The sequence below is a fragment of the Pagrus major genome, chromosome 7 (assembly GCF_040436345.1).
Source record: "Pagrus major chromosome 7, Pma_NU_1.0".
Classification (NCBI taxonomy): domain Eukaryota; kingdom Metazoa; phylum Chordata; class Actinopteri; order Spariformes; family Sparidae; genus Pagrus; species Pagrus major.
The window spans coordinates 25,556,721-25,574,704 of NC_133221.1; the positions used below are offsets into that span (position 1 = coordinate 25,556,721).

At 38.0% G+C, this 17,984-nt stretch overlaps 1 protein-coding gene across 1 annotated transcript; it reads right to left on the reverse strand.

Moving 5' to 3' along the window:
- Positions 1 to 828: 828 nt before the first annotated feature.
- Positions 829 to 12,791, reverse strand: mapk13 (mitogen-activated protein kinase 13). The gene is made up of 12 exons (XM_073469845.1): positions 12,625 to 12,791; positions 10,152 to 10,281; positions 9,991 to 10,049; positions 8,162 to 8,267; positions 7,580 to 7,609; positions 6,360 to 6,407; positions 5,958 to 6,072; positions 5,259 to 5,330; positions 4,660 to 4,739; positions 3,295 to 3,373; positions 2,585 to 2,758; positions 829 to 2,070 (listed from the first exon to the last, which is right to left on the reverse strand). Exons 1-12 carry the CDS (start codon positions 12,735 to 12,737, stop codon positions 1,985 to 1,987), a joined length of 1,092 nt encoding a protein of 363 aa, XP_073325946.1. The 5' UTR covers positions 12,738 to 12,791; the 3' UTR covers positions 829 to 1,984.
- Positions 12,792 to 17,984: the final 5,193 nt, after the last annotated feature.

Here is a 17,984-nt window from a genome sequence, read left to right on the forward strand (position 1 = left end):
TACATTGAAAAACGTAGGTAAACACTGGCAGCACTATGGAGGGAGGCCTAGCAATTTGGTGGACTACAAAGCGCAGATATTAGTTCCCACACCTTTTATTTACAGATTTATATTTTGTAATTGACTTGATGCACCAGAATTCAATATATTACTACTTTACATATTATATTTATTGCTTTTAAGTAGTATTTTAGTGTTATCTTACTATTTTTCTGCTAGAAAACGCTATTTTCTTGGGATGTTTGATCGTCTTGCATCCCTCCATAGTGCATGTAATGTTTTGAGTGTTTTGAGTTATCTAACTCAAAAATCTATCTTCTAACTTGAAATCGTGTATTTGTCAACTTCAATTTGGTTACTTGTCACTTTCTATGGGAAAACTTTAGACAAATTATTTTAAAACGATGTGATGCTTTTTCCTCAGTCTCGATCGGACAAATAGTTGCACAAAATGAGAGAACACTTAACTCATATAGTTATTTGAATAATTGTATGCTTTTATTTTGACGTTGAAATGTCTCACTTCCGCTTTCATGGTAGCCTGTGGGCTACCTTGATAACAGCAGATTGATACAAGTTTAGCCGGCCCCCTGAACGTCACCAGGCCATGATTTTCGCGCGCAAGCCACTTAACAGGGTCAATGACAGATCACAGTTTGTGCTGATCCTGGTGCATCTTTACTCTTTCTAAATGTGTAGTTTTAAATCCAAACAAGCCCTTTCAAAACAGTGCCCTGAACTAAACCCTGATGGTTTTCTTTGGAGTAGAAACCTGATACCTGGTCCTGTCACCACATGTACATAAAGCATGTGCACACACATGCAGGCTTGTGGATTGAATTGTTTATTCTATGCATATGCACACACACACTCACATGCTCAGGAACAGACCCTTGTCATATTTATATAACATGGTTAAAATGAGTCTTATGGGCAGGAATATGTCCAGTGCAAAATCCCCAATCAAAAAGATGACACAATTGATTTAACAGAATATCCTTAACCCTAATGAATGACCTCTGTGCAATATTATACATCACACACCCTAAATGTACCAAGAGTTGGGCTTAAAATTGTGTGCAAGAGTAAAGTTACAATATATACAGCATGGCAGACATTACAGTAGTGAAGTATGATACAAGCACCATACACACTGTCAGGGTCACATGTTACACCTGACGCTGATAGCATATTGCACATGCACACAGTAACTTCTAATATTTTGGAGCCCCTGTTGGTCAGTACTTTTCAGGCCATTCATGGGTAAAACAAAGACGTTGTCCCTTGCTAATCATTTTAACCAACAACATATGGAGATGACATTTTCACATAAACTCTGCACTAATTTTAAAGGATAAGTTCATCCCGAATTGTTTGAGGTTTCGTAGTCCACAAGACATTTCAGCGTTACAGCATTCTCCTAAACAACTGTAATAGATGGAGACTTGTTTAAAATGTAAAAAAAAAAGAAGAAAAAAACCCCCAAAACAAAACAAGACATAACATGGCTCCATACAGCTCGTCCGCGGTAATTCAAGTCTCCAGAACCCTCAAGATCCCAAAATGACTTAGTTAGACTATAATCTTTTGGTGTAGTCTGTCTTGGGCAGCATCATTTACACTTTGCTGCAAAAACAAAACTTCATGCACATCTTGTCATACTGTTTAATTGGAAAACATTATCACAGTAAATCTTACAGTAAACCCTGTGACATTTGGTCACACTAAATTTGCAAGACAATCCACTTATAGGGAATGTGTAACATGAAGAGCAATCTACACACAGGAAACAATTGCACGTTACCAAAAACATACCAAAAAAACAAAAACAGGTGTGTTTCAGTTTTCACTCTCTGAACACTGATTCAATATCTAAACATATCCAGAGTGTAAAAGAAATAGAGTGAATCCATGGTTGGAATATACAAGGGCACCAGTGGCTGTACGCTGTGAGGGCATCAGTAGTTACAAGACATTCATCGGGTCACGGAGACATAGTCAGGGTGTTTTTCCTCTTGGAGTCCCGCCGAGGGAACGGCACAAAGCTTTTCACCTCTCTGAAACATAACCCTGTGGGCAAAAGGGGGGAAACCCTTTATTTTCTGCATGTGCAGCATGTTCACAACTTCAATAATAACTTAAACAGAAAGCCATTAGAGGTATATTACATGGCATTTTACACATTAACTATTAATTATTACCACATTAAGAGAAGCCCTGCAACAGAATGTTTGTGTAGCAAATCATCCAACATAGCCTTCAAGTTAAACACCATTTGAAAAGCTTGATAATGCTCTTCAACTATTTATGCACTTTAAGAGAAGTGCATTATTAATGTTTACAGTATATCGTTCTTATATAGCAGCATACAAATAAAGTCTTTATACATTGTGTGGAAGGCCTCTTTTCTGTGAAATTTGTAAAATGACTGTAAACAAATGAGACAATTACTGACACTATAGCACATTCATTCTATATCTGTAAATGACAGGTACTTATAATGTGTATATATGAACCACTCAAATCTGATCATTATATTATGGCAATTTCTTTCAATAATGTTTGCTTAATCTTTTTCACTTACGTTTCCACTCAACCAGGGTCATTGTGGCGTTGTCATGGCTGTCATCGTATGGCGTAGGCTCGGGAAAGTCGTCTGGGTCCCTCAGGATGTCGAAATACGGGTGCTCCAGAGCTAGTTCAGCTGTGGGCCTCTCGTCTCCGTCCAGAACCAACATCTTCTCCAGCAGGTCAATACCTTCAAATGGCCAGAGGTACAGAATAATTCAGCAATTGGATCAAACATAAAAACAACCAAACTATGCATGTCAGTCAATATATACAACACTTTGACTGACATTAGCCATATGGTAGGTTGTTGCTAGCTTTTCAATAGAAGGTGATTATATAACAAGTCCAAAAGTTGTACATTGTACCATTCGTTTTGTACCTATCTAATGAAACAAGTTCAGCTGATTCTAAAGATACAAAAAGGAATAAACCCTGCTGCTGCCAGTTTCTCCTGTCCTTCACCGCTTGTTTAGAGCAGTAAGTGGAAAAGCATTCATGAACAGGGAACAAGGAGAGCTATAATGGTGTTACATCATTCAGAGACAGAAAGTGGTCAAATAAACCTTATAAGCAAATGAAACACATGATGAGCATATGATAGATCCACAGCTGCTGTGCTGTCTGTAAAAGACTGCACTCTTTCTGAATGTGCTTTAATCAACAGGTAAAAATAAAAATTTAAGGACCATTCGAGCCAAAGTATAATGCCGTGGCTGAACTCACCCTTTGCACTGGCTCTGGGGAACAACGTTGAGAAGTCTTTTCTTGGATAGCGAGGAAGGGCTTTGACATAATTTTTGGCCTGTTTTAAAAATAAAAGAGGAAATTAAGTTAGGCATCAAAAACAACATTTGAGAAGATTGCAAGATTACTGTGGTATTATTTTATTTATCAATAATAAATAAAATCATTTATCATCATGTCCTTGTTTCTTGGTTTTGCAAAATGCTATACTGAAAATGCTTAAATTCAGATACAAATTTAAATACAAATCACTATCACTAAAATATATTGTATTAACAATGCAATTACTTTCCTTCCTCCAAATAAGCATTTTTTGCTCTTAAAGCAATATCCAACCTCTCATAATGGAGAATGTTCAAACACATTCTTTGAACAAAAGCATCAATAAAAAAGATATTTGTTGATCCTTTGAAATCTGAAATTACTGAATAGGTAAAGACTTAACTTGTTTGAGATTGACTGTTTGGCAAAGACAAAAACTGTTACTTGTGGAGCCCCATGGATATAATTTATATTTGTATGATTCATTTCCACTTCTGTAAATAACTTGAGTTTCCATGTCTCCCTTCCTTCAACATGTGTTTTGTTGAGGCCCTGACTTTTCCTCTACTGCCACCCTCAGGACAAAAATATGATATTTTTACTACCACTACGGGTATGAGTTGTGGTCAAAAGTTTACATTCAACTATAAAGAACATGTACTGTATATCATGGCAGTCTTCAGTCCTAATGATTTCTACAGCTCTCATTTTTCTGTGATGGAATGAGAGAATACTACACATGCTACTTTGTCACAAAAAACATTCATGAAGTTTGGTTCAATAATTAATTAATTATAGGTCTTTTGAAAATGTGACAAAATCATCTTCTTCATGAAGGTTTTTATGAGTAGTTTGTGTTCCACTCACTCCATCACAGAAAAATGAGATCTGTAGAATTCATTGGAACTGACGACTGCCATGATATACAGTACATGTTCTTTGCTCGTGTATGTAAACTTTTGACCACGACTGTATCTTCAATATGTTGTTGTTGATGCAAGGATGCAATGTATACTGCAACCTCTGAGGGCTGCTAGTGAGACATTAGCCTTGTTGATATTATTTTCATGGGCTTCAGTGATGGATTTAGTTATTGTGTTCCAAATGATTTAAGAGCGATTAAGTATTTTCACTCTGAACTCTCTGGGAAATCACTGACCCCTTGGCATTTATTCATTTATTTAATCAGCTTTAAAGTTGATGAAGATCATCTATTGGGATCAGTGATTAAAAAGTCACCTCAGTCAAACTGTAGTTTTGTGCAATACATGTATATTTATGACACACTGTAATATGTCCTACCTCTTGCGTGTCCAGTTTCTGTATGAACTCTGGTCCGGGTACTCCAGTCACTTTCATAATCTGTGTCAGCTGGTCCATGTCTGATCATAAAGGGGTAACAATCAAGGATTCTTAAATTTGGGATGTCCTGGTGATTTCAGTTAGCAAGCGTCCACTCAGAAGCAGTGGAAAGAGTGGTTTCCAAGCAGGTCCATAACAGGATAATAAAAGAAACTATAAATCACTAAAGTAAGTGCATCATGTGCAAAGAAAGGACATAAAAAGCGACCATAAAACATGCAGAAAAAGAGTGAAGTAGAAGCTGAATTGGATGCTGCCTGAGGAAACGTGTTTCTTTTGCTGCATGTAATATACTGTAATTACCTTTTGTGTTCCAATCCTTACCTGATTTACAGTGCCCTTCGTCAAATAAAACTGTGTAATCAAGCTGCTTTCAATCACCTTTATCATTGCAATGATTTAGCAGTGATATTAAAATTTGATGGAAAGCATACAGCACATTTTCAATTCTATAAATGGAAATCCATATCATTATTTCACACTGCACATGCTTCAAAAGTTACTGGTCCAGTGAAGGGACAAAGCAGATGAAAGGATACAGTCCTTTCCTTTGAAGAGGGTTTTTCCGTTGATCATTTCTGCCATGATGCAGCCCACAGACCAGATGTCCACTAGAATAAACACCAAAGACAAAACACATCAGTAAGAACCTGAGCAGAATACACATAGAATACTGAGAGCGTTTCAAGTTTGGCTCAGTGCAGCAGAAATGAGGAAGGTGGCATTTATATGCCAGAGCAAAGTTCCTTTTCAGAGAGACAGCGAAGGATCCATTGTGCTGTTTCTGCTGGGTGAGTAATACAATCCTATAGAGGGTTTAAACTTGCCAGAGTTGCTTTCTGTGCTACATTCCATTCGGGAGATGCTGTTTACAAAATGAAAAACCACTATCTCTAACAGAAGCATAAATCCTGAGGAAAGTGGGTTTCACTGCAGTGACAGCTCTGTCATTGAGTCTCAGCACTATCAGGCTGCTGTCAGACGCGTCTGTGTCAACTGCTGACAGATTAAGGGGAAAAAAGATTTATTGTCAGAACGACACCCATGCTACTTCAAATGTCATGCGCCGACAACAGGATTATATAAAAAAAACTGCTGACCCATAAAGTACCATGCAAACCATCGCTAAAAGAATATAAGTTTTCAAACAGCAAACAGTTACAGCACAGACAGGCCGACAGTCTTTAGACAATAGCAAGGATGGAGGTAAGAATATCGAACAGCTATGATTGTCTTGCCAGTCTGCGTGTAGTGCATCCAGTTCAGAATGACCTCAGGCGCCCGGTACCAACGAGTCACCACGTAGCCCGTCATCTCAGCATCAGTACTGCGAGCCAGCCCAAAGTCCAGGATCTGCATCGGAAACAAAGAAATCAATCTTAGGTTGGAACATGAACACTGTATATGACAGATATCTATACAGTTAATTTATTGTTTGATAAGGTCATTCATTTATTTATTCATATTTTCATACATCATTAACACATGGTATTTCCTGTATATTGCTAATTTTATAGCATATATCTTGTATTTTATCACATTCTTCGTCCTAGCTTAATTCTAGTTTATTATGCTGCTGCAGCTGCCCTGTCATTTCACTTTTGTAATGTTTTCCTAGTGCAATCCTTCAAAGTACAAACCTTCAATTCACAATCCTGGTTTACAGCCAAGTTTCCAGGCTTAAGATCCTGTAAAAGAAAATGAGCTGAGTGATGATTACTCATTGCACATAGTGATTAACAGCAAATGATAGCCTACTGTTTGTACTGTGCTGTATCAAAACTGGGACTTGGTGCTTGAAGTCCCTTTGGCCAAACATGGATCAGCTGTTTGCTTCAATGCGTCTGTGAGGATTTTAAACAAGGACTCAGTGGTGTGACTCAACTGTAATCTGGCCGTAAGACTCGCTGCAGCATTTCTGTAGGGTCATTCATAAAATACTGTGACATAATGTGTGATAAGGGTGGCACTGTTAGTGAGTGTTGATAATACAGTCTGAACACAGATAGACAAATATCCAGAGCTTTATCACCACACACTTATAGCTTAGTTAACAATTAGCATGACTGATAAAGATATTATGATCAAAACATAAAAAAATCTTTATTGCTCATAAATGTGAGCACAGTATTTGTAAATCTACAGTTTTCCTGTAAACAAAGGAAGAAAATAGTAGATTTTATAATAGATCTTGCAGGTTGAAATCCTACACAAATGTATAACTATATGTCTTTGAACGATGAAAAGAATAAAACTAGAATCGCTCTCAGTAGAGCGCATACCTTTGCCAAGGCAGGCTTTACCTGCATCATGTTGTACTCACTCACTGATACCTGCCACCTACAGTAGGGTCCAAAAGTCTGAGACCACTAGCCAAAATACTTCTATTTTGCACTTGTTGTTTTCATTACAAAAGATAATATAAGCTTAACAATTTGAGTAAAAAGTTGAATCTTTGAATCTTCATGATTTTCAGAAAGTCTTAGTATTTGGCATGTTCCCCTTTTGCCTTCACGACAGCATGCACTGAAGCTGGCTCTAACCCTACTTTCCTTACTCCACACACATACAAACACACACACACCCACAAGCGCTGGCACTAGTGCTGAAGGGTGTGACCTAACATCTCCAGACATGCCACCAGACATCAAGGAGTGAACTCATTCTACCTGTTGGGGCAGGGTTTGATCTGACTCAATAACAATGACAAATTAACCTAACATTCCCATGTCCTTCTGTAGTACGTGAAGAGGTGCATGTCTGCTGAGTACAAACCACTTAAACACTACAGTTTCTTTAACATAGCCAGATTAAAGATATGGTTTTTGGCTTTCTACAATAACATTTGACTTGTGCTTACCCTGTGGATGATGCCAGCCTTGTGAATGTACTGCAGAGAGGGAGAGACAGAGCAGCAGACATTTCAGGTTTATGGATAATATATGGCATTTAATGATAGTGCTTTGTGTGATTTAATATGCCTGTTTACATGATGTTTTATTAGTATGTCTGTTTGCTTTCATCAACTCATCTGTCAACTCTTCTTGTAATGGCAAATAAAGTTACCTTGTTCAAATAAAGTCTTGAGAGGAGTTGGATCAAACAAATGGCACATCTATTAGGTATTATTATTAGTTGTTAATTATAAGTTTGTTTCCTTTCTTCAAATAACTTTTAGCATCCTTCTTTTCTATAACTATCCATCATGAGTTTGTTACGATGACTCATTTAAGGCACAATAGGTCGACTCTCCACTGCACCCTTCAATATATGTATATATACATGCAATCAAAGTGCACAAATCTCTTTAATATACAGTATTTTTCTAGCGTGACTGTTACATAAGTACTTTGGAACCTTGAGTTTTTCATAAGTTATAATCATACTTCATGTTATGCTTCCTGATAAATACAGTGTGCTACTGTATGCCTCCCCAGCTCACCCTGAGTCCACAGAGCATCTGGTAGACAAGAAACTGGACCTTGTCTTCAGAGAGGTGACCCCGCACCTTCGACAGGTCAGTAAACATGTAAGGCATCACCAGGCAACTGGGGAAAAGAGGGGGGGAGGCAGAGCGAGCAAGAGAATGAATGGAAAGTGATGGATAGTCTGATTGCATCTACTGAACAATTCAAACATACAATTACACTTTATTATATCCACTATACAATTCAGTTAACATCATAACTAATGCACAAGAAACAGCTGTCCTTTACTATCTGCACACCCACTGTTAATGCTGTAATCCAGGTCTTTTCATACTTTCATTAAGGAGCTTAGGGTTCTTGTGTGTGTTTATGTAACACTCCTGTTTATACAACCTTCAATGTATGAATCCTCTCCGCAGTATCCACCTAATTTGCTGCTGCAAAAGTCTTTGTGTGCAGTTCAATGTACTAATCTTACCACTTAGTCAGAACAAAATAATTAAATGAATTTAAAAAATAACTCAATTATCTAATTATCAGTGTTATGTTTTGTAACAATTCAATGATAAATGGCAAAATAAAACTAAGTGATGTTGTATTTTCATGTTTTTTATATTAAACTGGCATTTGACCACTTTTTTGCTTCTACATGTCACTCTGAAGTAAATAATGATTTTGCAGTGAAAAATGAGTAACTGTGGAAATTCTACACTGCAACAGATAAAGAAACCCCAACTGATAGAGGAGGCAAAGAAGGTGAAGAGGGAGAGTGATAGAAACCGAGGTCAAAAAAGAGTGAACAGGCAGCCATTCGCTCAATGGACAGCACTGGTGTTGTGTTCCCTTGCTGATATGTATTTCCCCTTACCAACAGGACTTGAGATGGTTCAAAACCGTGACCTGCCTACTTATTAATACGACCAGGTGTTTTACTTTGTCTTTTCATAGCACTGAGATCGGGGTTACAATGGCTTTGTTGCTTTGGACAGTAGCCATTTTGCGAGCGGTGTGTTTGCAACAGCAGTGGCAACAGTAATACCACAGGGAAACACTTTTTAATTTTATGATAGCCTTATCTGTGCTCCTTAATCAAGACCTACGGTTCTTGCTTGACTTGCGGGTTTTAGTCTCCCAATTATTCTTAACAGCAATCACTATAACATAGACGATTTGGCCAAAAGTATGTGGACACCCCTGCCTGGAGCTGTTATTTATTGTGCTGGATACAAAATTGAAATACTGGTTCCATTTGAGGCAGGGGTCTTTCACATTTTTCAGTCTAAGTCCTCAGCTGATAAGAGATAGAGCAGGGATCCCCTACTACATATTTTGTATAAAAATCAAACTGGGCAGATGGAATCATGGGTATAATCTTCAATGTTGTTTTTTTTTAAAGAATTTATCTTGTTGGATTCGTGTTAATCTTTATTTTCAGACACTTCTAAATGTTTGAAAAAATAAAAACTTACTTAATATATATTAAGTAAGTTTACTTAATATTACCAAACAATAATTTGGGGGGCCCATTTCAGTAACTCTGTGGACCCTATAGGGGTTGTGGACCCCTGTTGAAGACCCAGGATTTAAGGGAGGCAACAGTGGCAATAATGACCACACACACCGACACCTGTTCTGAAAAGCAAATGACTCTTGATAGTCTTTGAATGTTAAATGGAGCATGATGCACAGACCTATTGTTTAAACCTCCCCAAAATACAAAGCAATCCTTGTTCTCAAACGTTCTGTAGCAAGCATTTTTCAGATGAACACTAAACTTGCAGGTCATCGTAGGCGTTTCCTGTCTCTGCCTGAGGGCTTTGCTAATATGCTGAAAAATACTCACAAGTCCTGCATGTCATCGAGGCACGAGGCAGGTGTAAACACATCAAGAAGTCCGATCACCTAGTTGGAATGAAAGAGCAAGGTGAGGAATATCTAGAACAAAATCAAATGTTAAAACTACAGTCTGTTAGAGGAAGAAGGAAATGTGTTATATCCACTCACATTTTCATGCTTCATGTGTTTGAGCAGTCGCAGCTCTCGGTAGGCCCTCTTAGCAAAGATCTCAGACTGGAAAGGCCTGTGGAGCTTCTTGATGGCCACTTTCTCTTTAGTCTTCTCATTTATTGCTGAGCTGTGGTGAATAATGAAGAACAAGTCATTAGCTCTGCACTCTAAGTCTATCTGTGCTGTCTGCTTTCACTACGATATCCCTCTTTTGAAGTCAGAGCAGTGAGAAAATGACAACGGTCTATTTTGAGGTTTCACTCTCGCTTAGAAGTTCTGCATGGATGGAGAAACTGTTGGTGAGACTCATTCTCTAAATGAGTGGGGGTGGTCTGTGGTTTATTGAGTATCAACATGTAAATGTTTGGCAACTCGTGATGTGCATGTCTGCAGTGATCTGCAGGGCACCAAATCGTAGGAGGAAAAGGCTTGTTAGGCTATTTGGAGCCACATCCACCAACACACATTACACACACCACTTGTGCATAGTGCTGTGGACAACACTGATGCACTAATATGGGATATTAAAATCAATTTTAAAAAGACAAACATAAACAATAAATACAGTACATTTCACACATACATCAGTTAAAATGTTGATTATGTGTCTGAATATTATTTCCCTCTTTTCCGATGTTTGCCATTTCCCCCAAGTCGGTTTATGAGAGATGTGTAATCAGGCAAAATTATACTTAATGGTGTTGGGCCTTGATCCCAGTTCCTCAGATGGTGCCTCTTTAAAAGGCCAGATATTTTAACCTTTAACAGATCACAACGCCCACAATATGATGCTTAAAACCGTGGTAGCAGGCCAATGTCTGCAGCGCTAACAGCAGAAGCACCACAGTCTGCTATAATGGATGTTGAACCATCTCCACTTTGAATTTTCACATTCTAAGCGTCATTGGTTAGCACACAGACAAATGATCTATAAACACCATCAATGAGTTAAAAAATAAAGATGAGACTGGCTTGACATCAAAACTGACCATAATGCAGTGACTGGTTTTCTGAATGAAACTTAGTGAATGTTCAGAGGATGTCGACCAGCAGCTGTGCAATGGAATTACAAATAATCTTGAATAAATAAAATAATAATAAAAATTGTTGGCCTACAATTCACAAACATGTACTGACCAATGCTGAAATGTCAAAACATTGTGGTGCAAAGAATATAGAGAAGTTTGACTGTGAAGTGCCAGTGGTTTACCACAGTACTGAAGTAGAAGCACTGCGATGGCAGGGCAAAAAGGTCATTCACTTTCACACACTAATAATAGTTGATTATTAAGTCTCATCCCCAGGTTGTCAAATATTGACGCTTTGGTTTGGCAGCTCGGGTTGGACACCTTCCAGGAAGTTACACTTTGTTGCTTTCATCAAACAAATTAAACAATTAAAAAAATAGTTGGCCGTAAGTTGAAATGTTGACAACTGATTGAATAATCAAGTCATCGTTGCAGCTCCATTCGTGACCAGTATTTTTAAAAACCATGGCAACGGCCCTGATTGTAGGTTGTATAATGTTAGTATGAAACTTGTATGTATGACAGTTGTATTTGTACTAGCGTTTACACAATTAGCCACATCTGACTTGTATTAATAGTTAATAGTGATCTTATAATGGACCATCTTTGGAATTTCATAAACAGCTTTTTCAAAAGGCCTTTAATGATGGGATATCACCAATAAATCATATTATATCACAAACAAAATGTTATGCAAATTTAGAAACCAAACTTGCAGCCTCAGTTGACCTCAATACTGATTTTATTTATCTCGTCAGCAGATAAACAACATGGTACGTGTAAATCAATAATGCTGAATGATGCTGGGTGCCTCCAATGTATTTCCTATATTTGCTGAAACAAACGTGAATGTCACAACAACAAAAACATGTTTCCACTGACTCCATATATTTATGTTTAACCATTAAATTAATTTACTTTCTGTACTGTGTATGTTTCTACACGTGAATATACATATATACATACAAAAATAAAAATGTATACACCATGTTATACATTGCATTTAAACATGTATATGCAAATGCAATATAAGCTGTTTCTGTGGCTTGCACTATGAATCATTGTATCTTCTCACTGCACGTAGAAATCAAAGTGCAAAGTGGCCATCTTTAATACTGGCACTCCATCTCCTCTATTACTGTGCACTTAAACCCATATAAGCTGCATGTTATGAGACAGTCTACACATGGCATAAGCTGTTGGGATGTGCTTTAAGGTGTCAGGTGTTATATATAACTTGTTAACATGAGAGTTAGTAGTTGTGTCATCATGTGTTGACAGTGTGTTGCTGTACATACAGCACATAAGCCAGGCCCGCCACAGGCAGCATGGAGCCAGGGTAGCTAACATTAATGAGTGCTGAGAGAATAAACCCTGTTCACACACGGTCCAGTCCCAGCTACGACACACACTACATGCAGTGTAAAGGACGAGTCACTCACCACACGGAGCCGTACGCCCCGGTGCCTATCTGCTTGAGCCGTGTGTATTTCTCCGGGACTTCCCACACCGTGCTGTTGATTTCCTCACGGGAGAAATTCGCCTGAGCCTCCATGATGAAGAGGATAAGGCGAAGCTAGAAAAAAACTTCTCCCCCCTGTACGCCTGTCACTTGTTCAGGAGGTGAAGCAAAACACTGCTCAAGTACCAGGTAGTGTACTCTACACCTGGCTTCCGTTAGGGCTTTTCAAAATAATGTCCGTGTGGGAGTGAAAACAAATAGCTAGCTAACATGCTGCACAAAACGGACTGAGCATGATATAAAATGATATATATAAAATGTTCTTTTTATTTGAGACTCATTTTAAGAAGGTTTAGGCCAAGAGGATGCTGAATGAAGTTTTTGTCTACCAGCCAAATGGCTAGTGAATGTTAAAAATTTAGAAGTCAAAAAAAGAATTACCACTTTTAAATTTTTAAATTTTTTGGCTGTTTTTTTTTTTTTTTTTTTTTTTTCAATCAATTGCATTTTTTTAATCAACATAGGCTGGTGCTATTTGTGTACCCTGTCACACAATTTTAGTGTTTATGAAGAAAACCTTTATTCTGAAGGCAAATCACCCTGCTTCCGGTCTCAACCTGACTTTTTCTTGACTCGACACCACAGTGTTACGCTGTCACTACGCTACAGTCACTGTATTACAGTAGATAACACGTTAAGTACCACGGAGGACCTGTTAACATGTTAGCCTTATGTAGTCTTCCCTTTACAGAAAACAGTTTCACTATAAAAAGCTTCATCCTGCGTGTGGAAAGCAACCAAATGAAGTAAACTCCATACAAACCCTCAGTGTGAAAATCAGACGCCTGGCTTGCTGAAACATGTCAATATGACTCGAATGGCTCCCACCCACACATGGTAGGTGTTACTTGTCATGAATAATTACTGTACATTGCCAGAAGTTAATGAATCATGGCAGCCTACAACGGTACATTCACACTTACAGGCATGAACAAAAACATGTGATAAGATTGAAATTTTGATTTTGCACCCTATATACACTGCAGGTTCCTCTGTCACATTAATAAATGATCCACAGCTATGAAATCTCCTGTTTTGGTCATAACCTCTTGCAGAATTATGCTGTTTATAGTGTTCCAACATGAACAAACACTGGCCTACGTAAAAAAAAAAAAAAAGACTAATGTTATTCCTTGACTGTAGCTAACATTTGTGTAAAAGATCAGTTCTCCCTGAAAACCTGAAAAGCCAGAAAATCAACACTGATATCTACAGTCTCATCAAGATACATAACCTGGAGCTGCTCCGTTGGCAGTCTATTTAAGCTGACCTTGTGTATTTAACTTTGTTTTCTTTTCTTTTTCATCTGAATGGGATCCTGTAATAGTGATAATGAAAGATCTCGGTACTTCATTACCTTTTCCACTGAATTTAGATTAGATTTATTAAATTCCAAATATCAGCTACATTTGGCTTTCTATTATTACTCAGAATTCTGGTATTTGGAACATTGATATCAGTACAAAGTGCAAACCAGCAAATGAAAACATTAAGTATTTTGTCAGAACATATGGGGATCAGGGGGTTAAATTGTAAGCTTGATTATGTAATTTAGAATGACAGTGAATATGTATTTTTCTGTATGTCATATGTTAGTCTCATGTCAGTCCCATGTCGTCTGTGAAAGTGTTATAAATAGTTATTCTATTCAATAGGCAAATGTAAGAAAACGCAATGGTTTACACCAAAATCACAGTGTAATCAACCTCAAATGTGTAACATTCAGTATTCATCCATATTTGTATCCTGTTTGGGATGTGAGTCATCGTCTACTCTTATGTATTTTGGGGCAGCTTTTAAAATAATATAGGGGTGATGAGGTGACTGTTTTTAACTGTGCAATAAGTAAGGTTTTTACTGCTTGATGGCAGAAAATGCCCATAATATATCTGTGGAGGCTGGAGGGTTATGGATCAATATCAATGACTCAGCCATTACTTGGCCAGCTGCTGAACCTTCTGGCTTTCAAAACTCACTTTGCTTCCTGTACTCTGTTTAGAAGAGAAAACATCCCTCCTACTAGAGTTTCAAGACCTGATCTAAACCGGTCTCTGTTTGGTCAAGTGATTAACAAAGTGGCCTAACATGAAGGATGCTGAAACTGTAGCATCAGTGATTTGACATTCATTTATTTGCCTTTACTACTTTAAAAGCTTTCTCAGTACAAACACAAACTAACTGAGCTAGGTAGCCTGATAGTAAAGGTGGGCAAGTCGCAGAATTTATTTTGGCCAAACACAGATAAGAGACACACAACGTTTAATCTTTGTAAAACTATTATTTGATGACTGCAATTTATCAAATGTCCTAGGAAAAATATATTCACAATTGTGTAGTGATTTGAAAACACAGTTATTTTGGTTTCAGGGCATCAATTTTGCCCAGTTAGTCGTACACAGTTTTGGTAAAAAGATGGTGACCGGGCCAATTTTTATAAAGTGCCTTAAATATATGTTTCTTGTGTCCATGGAAGTAAACGTCAGGACGTCAGGACGTCAGAACGTCAGAACGTCAGAACTTGTGGCTGTAAGCACACCATGTGGACGGCTGAGTGTACTTTTTTGAATGCTAAAACTTTGACCAGCAATATCTAATTTAATATATAACCTTGTAATATTTACTTTTCTTGTAAGAAAAAAAAGAAAGTTAAATGTATTGTCAATGTTAAATCTAAATGTTAAAGGTGTTTGCTGAAACTCATTATTAAGCTAATATCCAGATTCACACTGCTGCTCAGTGTAAGTGCTGTATTAGAAGCTCAATAAAGAGATCCAGCGCTTTCGACGGTCTTCCTCAGGTGGTCAGTGTGACTGTGGTGACATTGGTCACTTCTCTTCTCTGAATGCTCTCCTCCATCTGTTGCCTGCCAACATGTCTAAAAATTTAGCTGTCAACATTGGAGGGGCAGCAGTTCAGGGTTCCAGCAATGTGTCTCCAGCTGCAGCAGCAACATCCACCACAGAGACATCACAGCACTCGGTTAGTTTGATTTTTAATTCACATTAAATTTGTTAAGTGAAAGGTGAATAGACTGTATTCAATGTTGACATGTAAATAAATAATTAGTAAATATATAATAAATAGTTTTTTAATCAGTGTGGCATAATATTTCTATTTCAGTTCCAATCAAGTTGGCATATTTATGACAACACCAGCATGTAAACAGATAATAACTGTGATGGTGTTTTATTTGCATTTTTTACTTCAGGGCTCCAGTACCGGTAGCAGAATTCACCCCACTGATCCACCACCCAAGTTTTCATTCATTCTCACGTTCCAGTTCATACTATCTTTTGATTGCCCATTTAATTCATTTAAACATTCTTGTATTTAATATACAGCACAGTGTATAATTCTCTTTGGTCAGAAAGATATTAATGATGAGCAGATATGATGTCTAGCTCATTAGTCACACCATCTATAATTCTCTCCCAGTGTCATTCTCTGTTTTGTCGTGTGGTCACCAAGGAAGGCATCAGATTTACAGATTGACTGAAAACCACCTTTACTGAAGCTGCAACTCTTCTGTCAGTCTCAAGGCCATCTTTCTGTGAGTTACTGCAAGACTATACCATCCCAGTATCCAAATTTAACAGCATCATTGAACAATAATTGGATCTTAAAGTGTCACAGACAAAAACTAAACATTTAAATGTTGGAGAAGTGATGCTTATGGGGCATCTGATCCTCAAAACAATGTGGTTCAAAGACGACATGTAAGAAAGTCACTGCAAAGGTGGATTCATATGGTGTTGTAGTCAGGAAGAGCAGCATTAGCTCAGAGAGTATATTCTGTGTAGGTTGTGGTTGCTCTTTGGTATAATAAAGGTGTGGGCAGTCAATCAGTCTGCTCTGATGATGAGAATGAGCTTGAAGAAGATGATTATCAAGAGGTTGAGAATAATGAGGACTGATGAGGAGACTGATTGTAATGATGACTGGTCTGATTGGCCTTTCTGGACCGATATTGATGATGTCAGTGATAGTGATGATGATTATGATAACATCAGATCTCCCTCTCCTCTCAGTCAACGCTTTCCTGTACCTGATTGGTGGCCTGATCCCACTGGGTTTCTCTTGTTTTTCAGCATCAAGGTACCTCTATAGCATTGGGAAATTCCTGAGCGGTATGTGGAACATCAAGATGGAGATCTTCTCAGTCAGAACCTTTTGTTAATCATAGGAAGAGTGTGAGAAAACCTGCAGAGAGCAAAGAAGCTTGAGCCAACTACCTCAACTTCTGTGTGACAGTGACTCCAGCTGGAAAAAGAAGGATCTGGTGGTTGTGTTCTTATTTGTAACTATGCAAGGTGCCTCTGTGTCTGGCAGATAGCACCTTGCACTGGGGTCTATCAATATCTGGTCTGTGGATTGTGCTTTTTAACCTTGAGGGCTGGCCTTATGTATCTGGCAGAGCCGACAATGCCCTGTTTGTACTCGCACTAGAGCTTATGTGTATCTGGAGGCTGGATTTTCTCTTTGTAACCTTTTGGGTTGGCCTCTTCGTCTGGCTGGGCTGGTGATGTTTCAGGCCCTATCTATTATCATTAAATCTATCAACATAATAATTATATAATAGCTTATTAGTTAGGTTTTAGGGGGAATCCTGCTTAATCCTGGCTCGATCACACCTTTACCGCTGCTCCTTTTTTCATTCAAGGTATTTCAGATGACTGAAATTTCTCAACTGGCTCAAGTGTCATTTGTCTTCACATAAAAAGAAGAATCCACAACCCTGAAATGAATGTAGAGCCTCCTTCCACTTGAGCTACTGCCACTCACATCATGTTGGCAAAAAAGGTAAGAACAAGCTTTTGACTTTAAAAGAAATCGAACAAAAGCAGTCCTTTGTGTAAAGAGAGAGAAAGTAATATCTTCTAGCATACACATACAGTACCTGTTCATCCATCTAACATGACTTACTTGATAATTCAAAGAGATAGATTATCTGGCTACCTCTGTTGTTTTTTTAAATACATTTTTTACTGAGGTCTATATGGGAGCACAGGCATGAAATTATTTATGACAACATTAACACAAGAGTCTTGCAAGTTTAGTTATTAAGTTATTAGTAATTCAGTGATTGTTCATCCCTTTATGTTGTACTTACTTTTTACAGAGGTGCAGAGTGCTGTAACGGGCAGAGGTATCACTTGAGATATGTTATTTGTTTATTCCAGGGAAGGACGCTTCTTGTGGTATTCCTTGGTATTCCTTTGAGTCATGGTCAAACCAACCACTCATGCGAGGAAGCTCCTGCTCGCTGAACACACTGAACAA

Coding starts and splice junctions, on each gene's coding strand:
- mapk13 (XM_073469845.1), bottom strand. CDS start 12,737: ATGGAGGCTCAGGCGAATTTCTCCCGTGAGGAAATCAACAGCACGGTG. Junction 10,282..12,624: donor GGGGCGTACGGCTCCGTGTG/GTGAGTGACTCG, acceptor TATTCACCACAG/CTCAGCAATAAATGAGAAGA. Junction 5,331..5,957: donor GATGCACTACACGCAGACTG/GCAAGACAATCA, acceptor TGTTTATTCTAG/TGGACATCTGGTCTGTGGGC.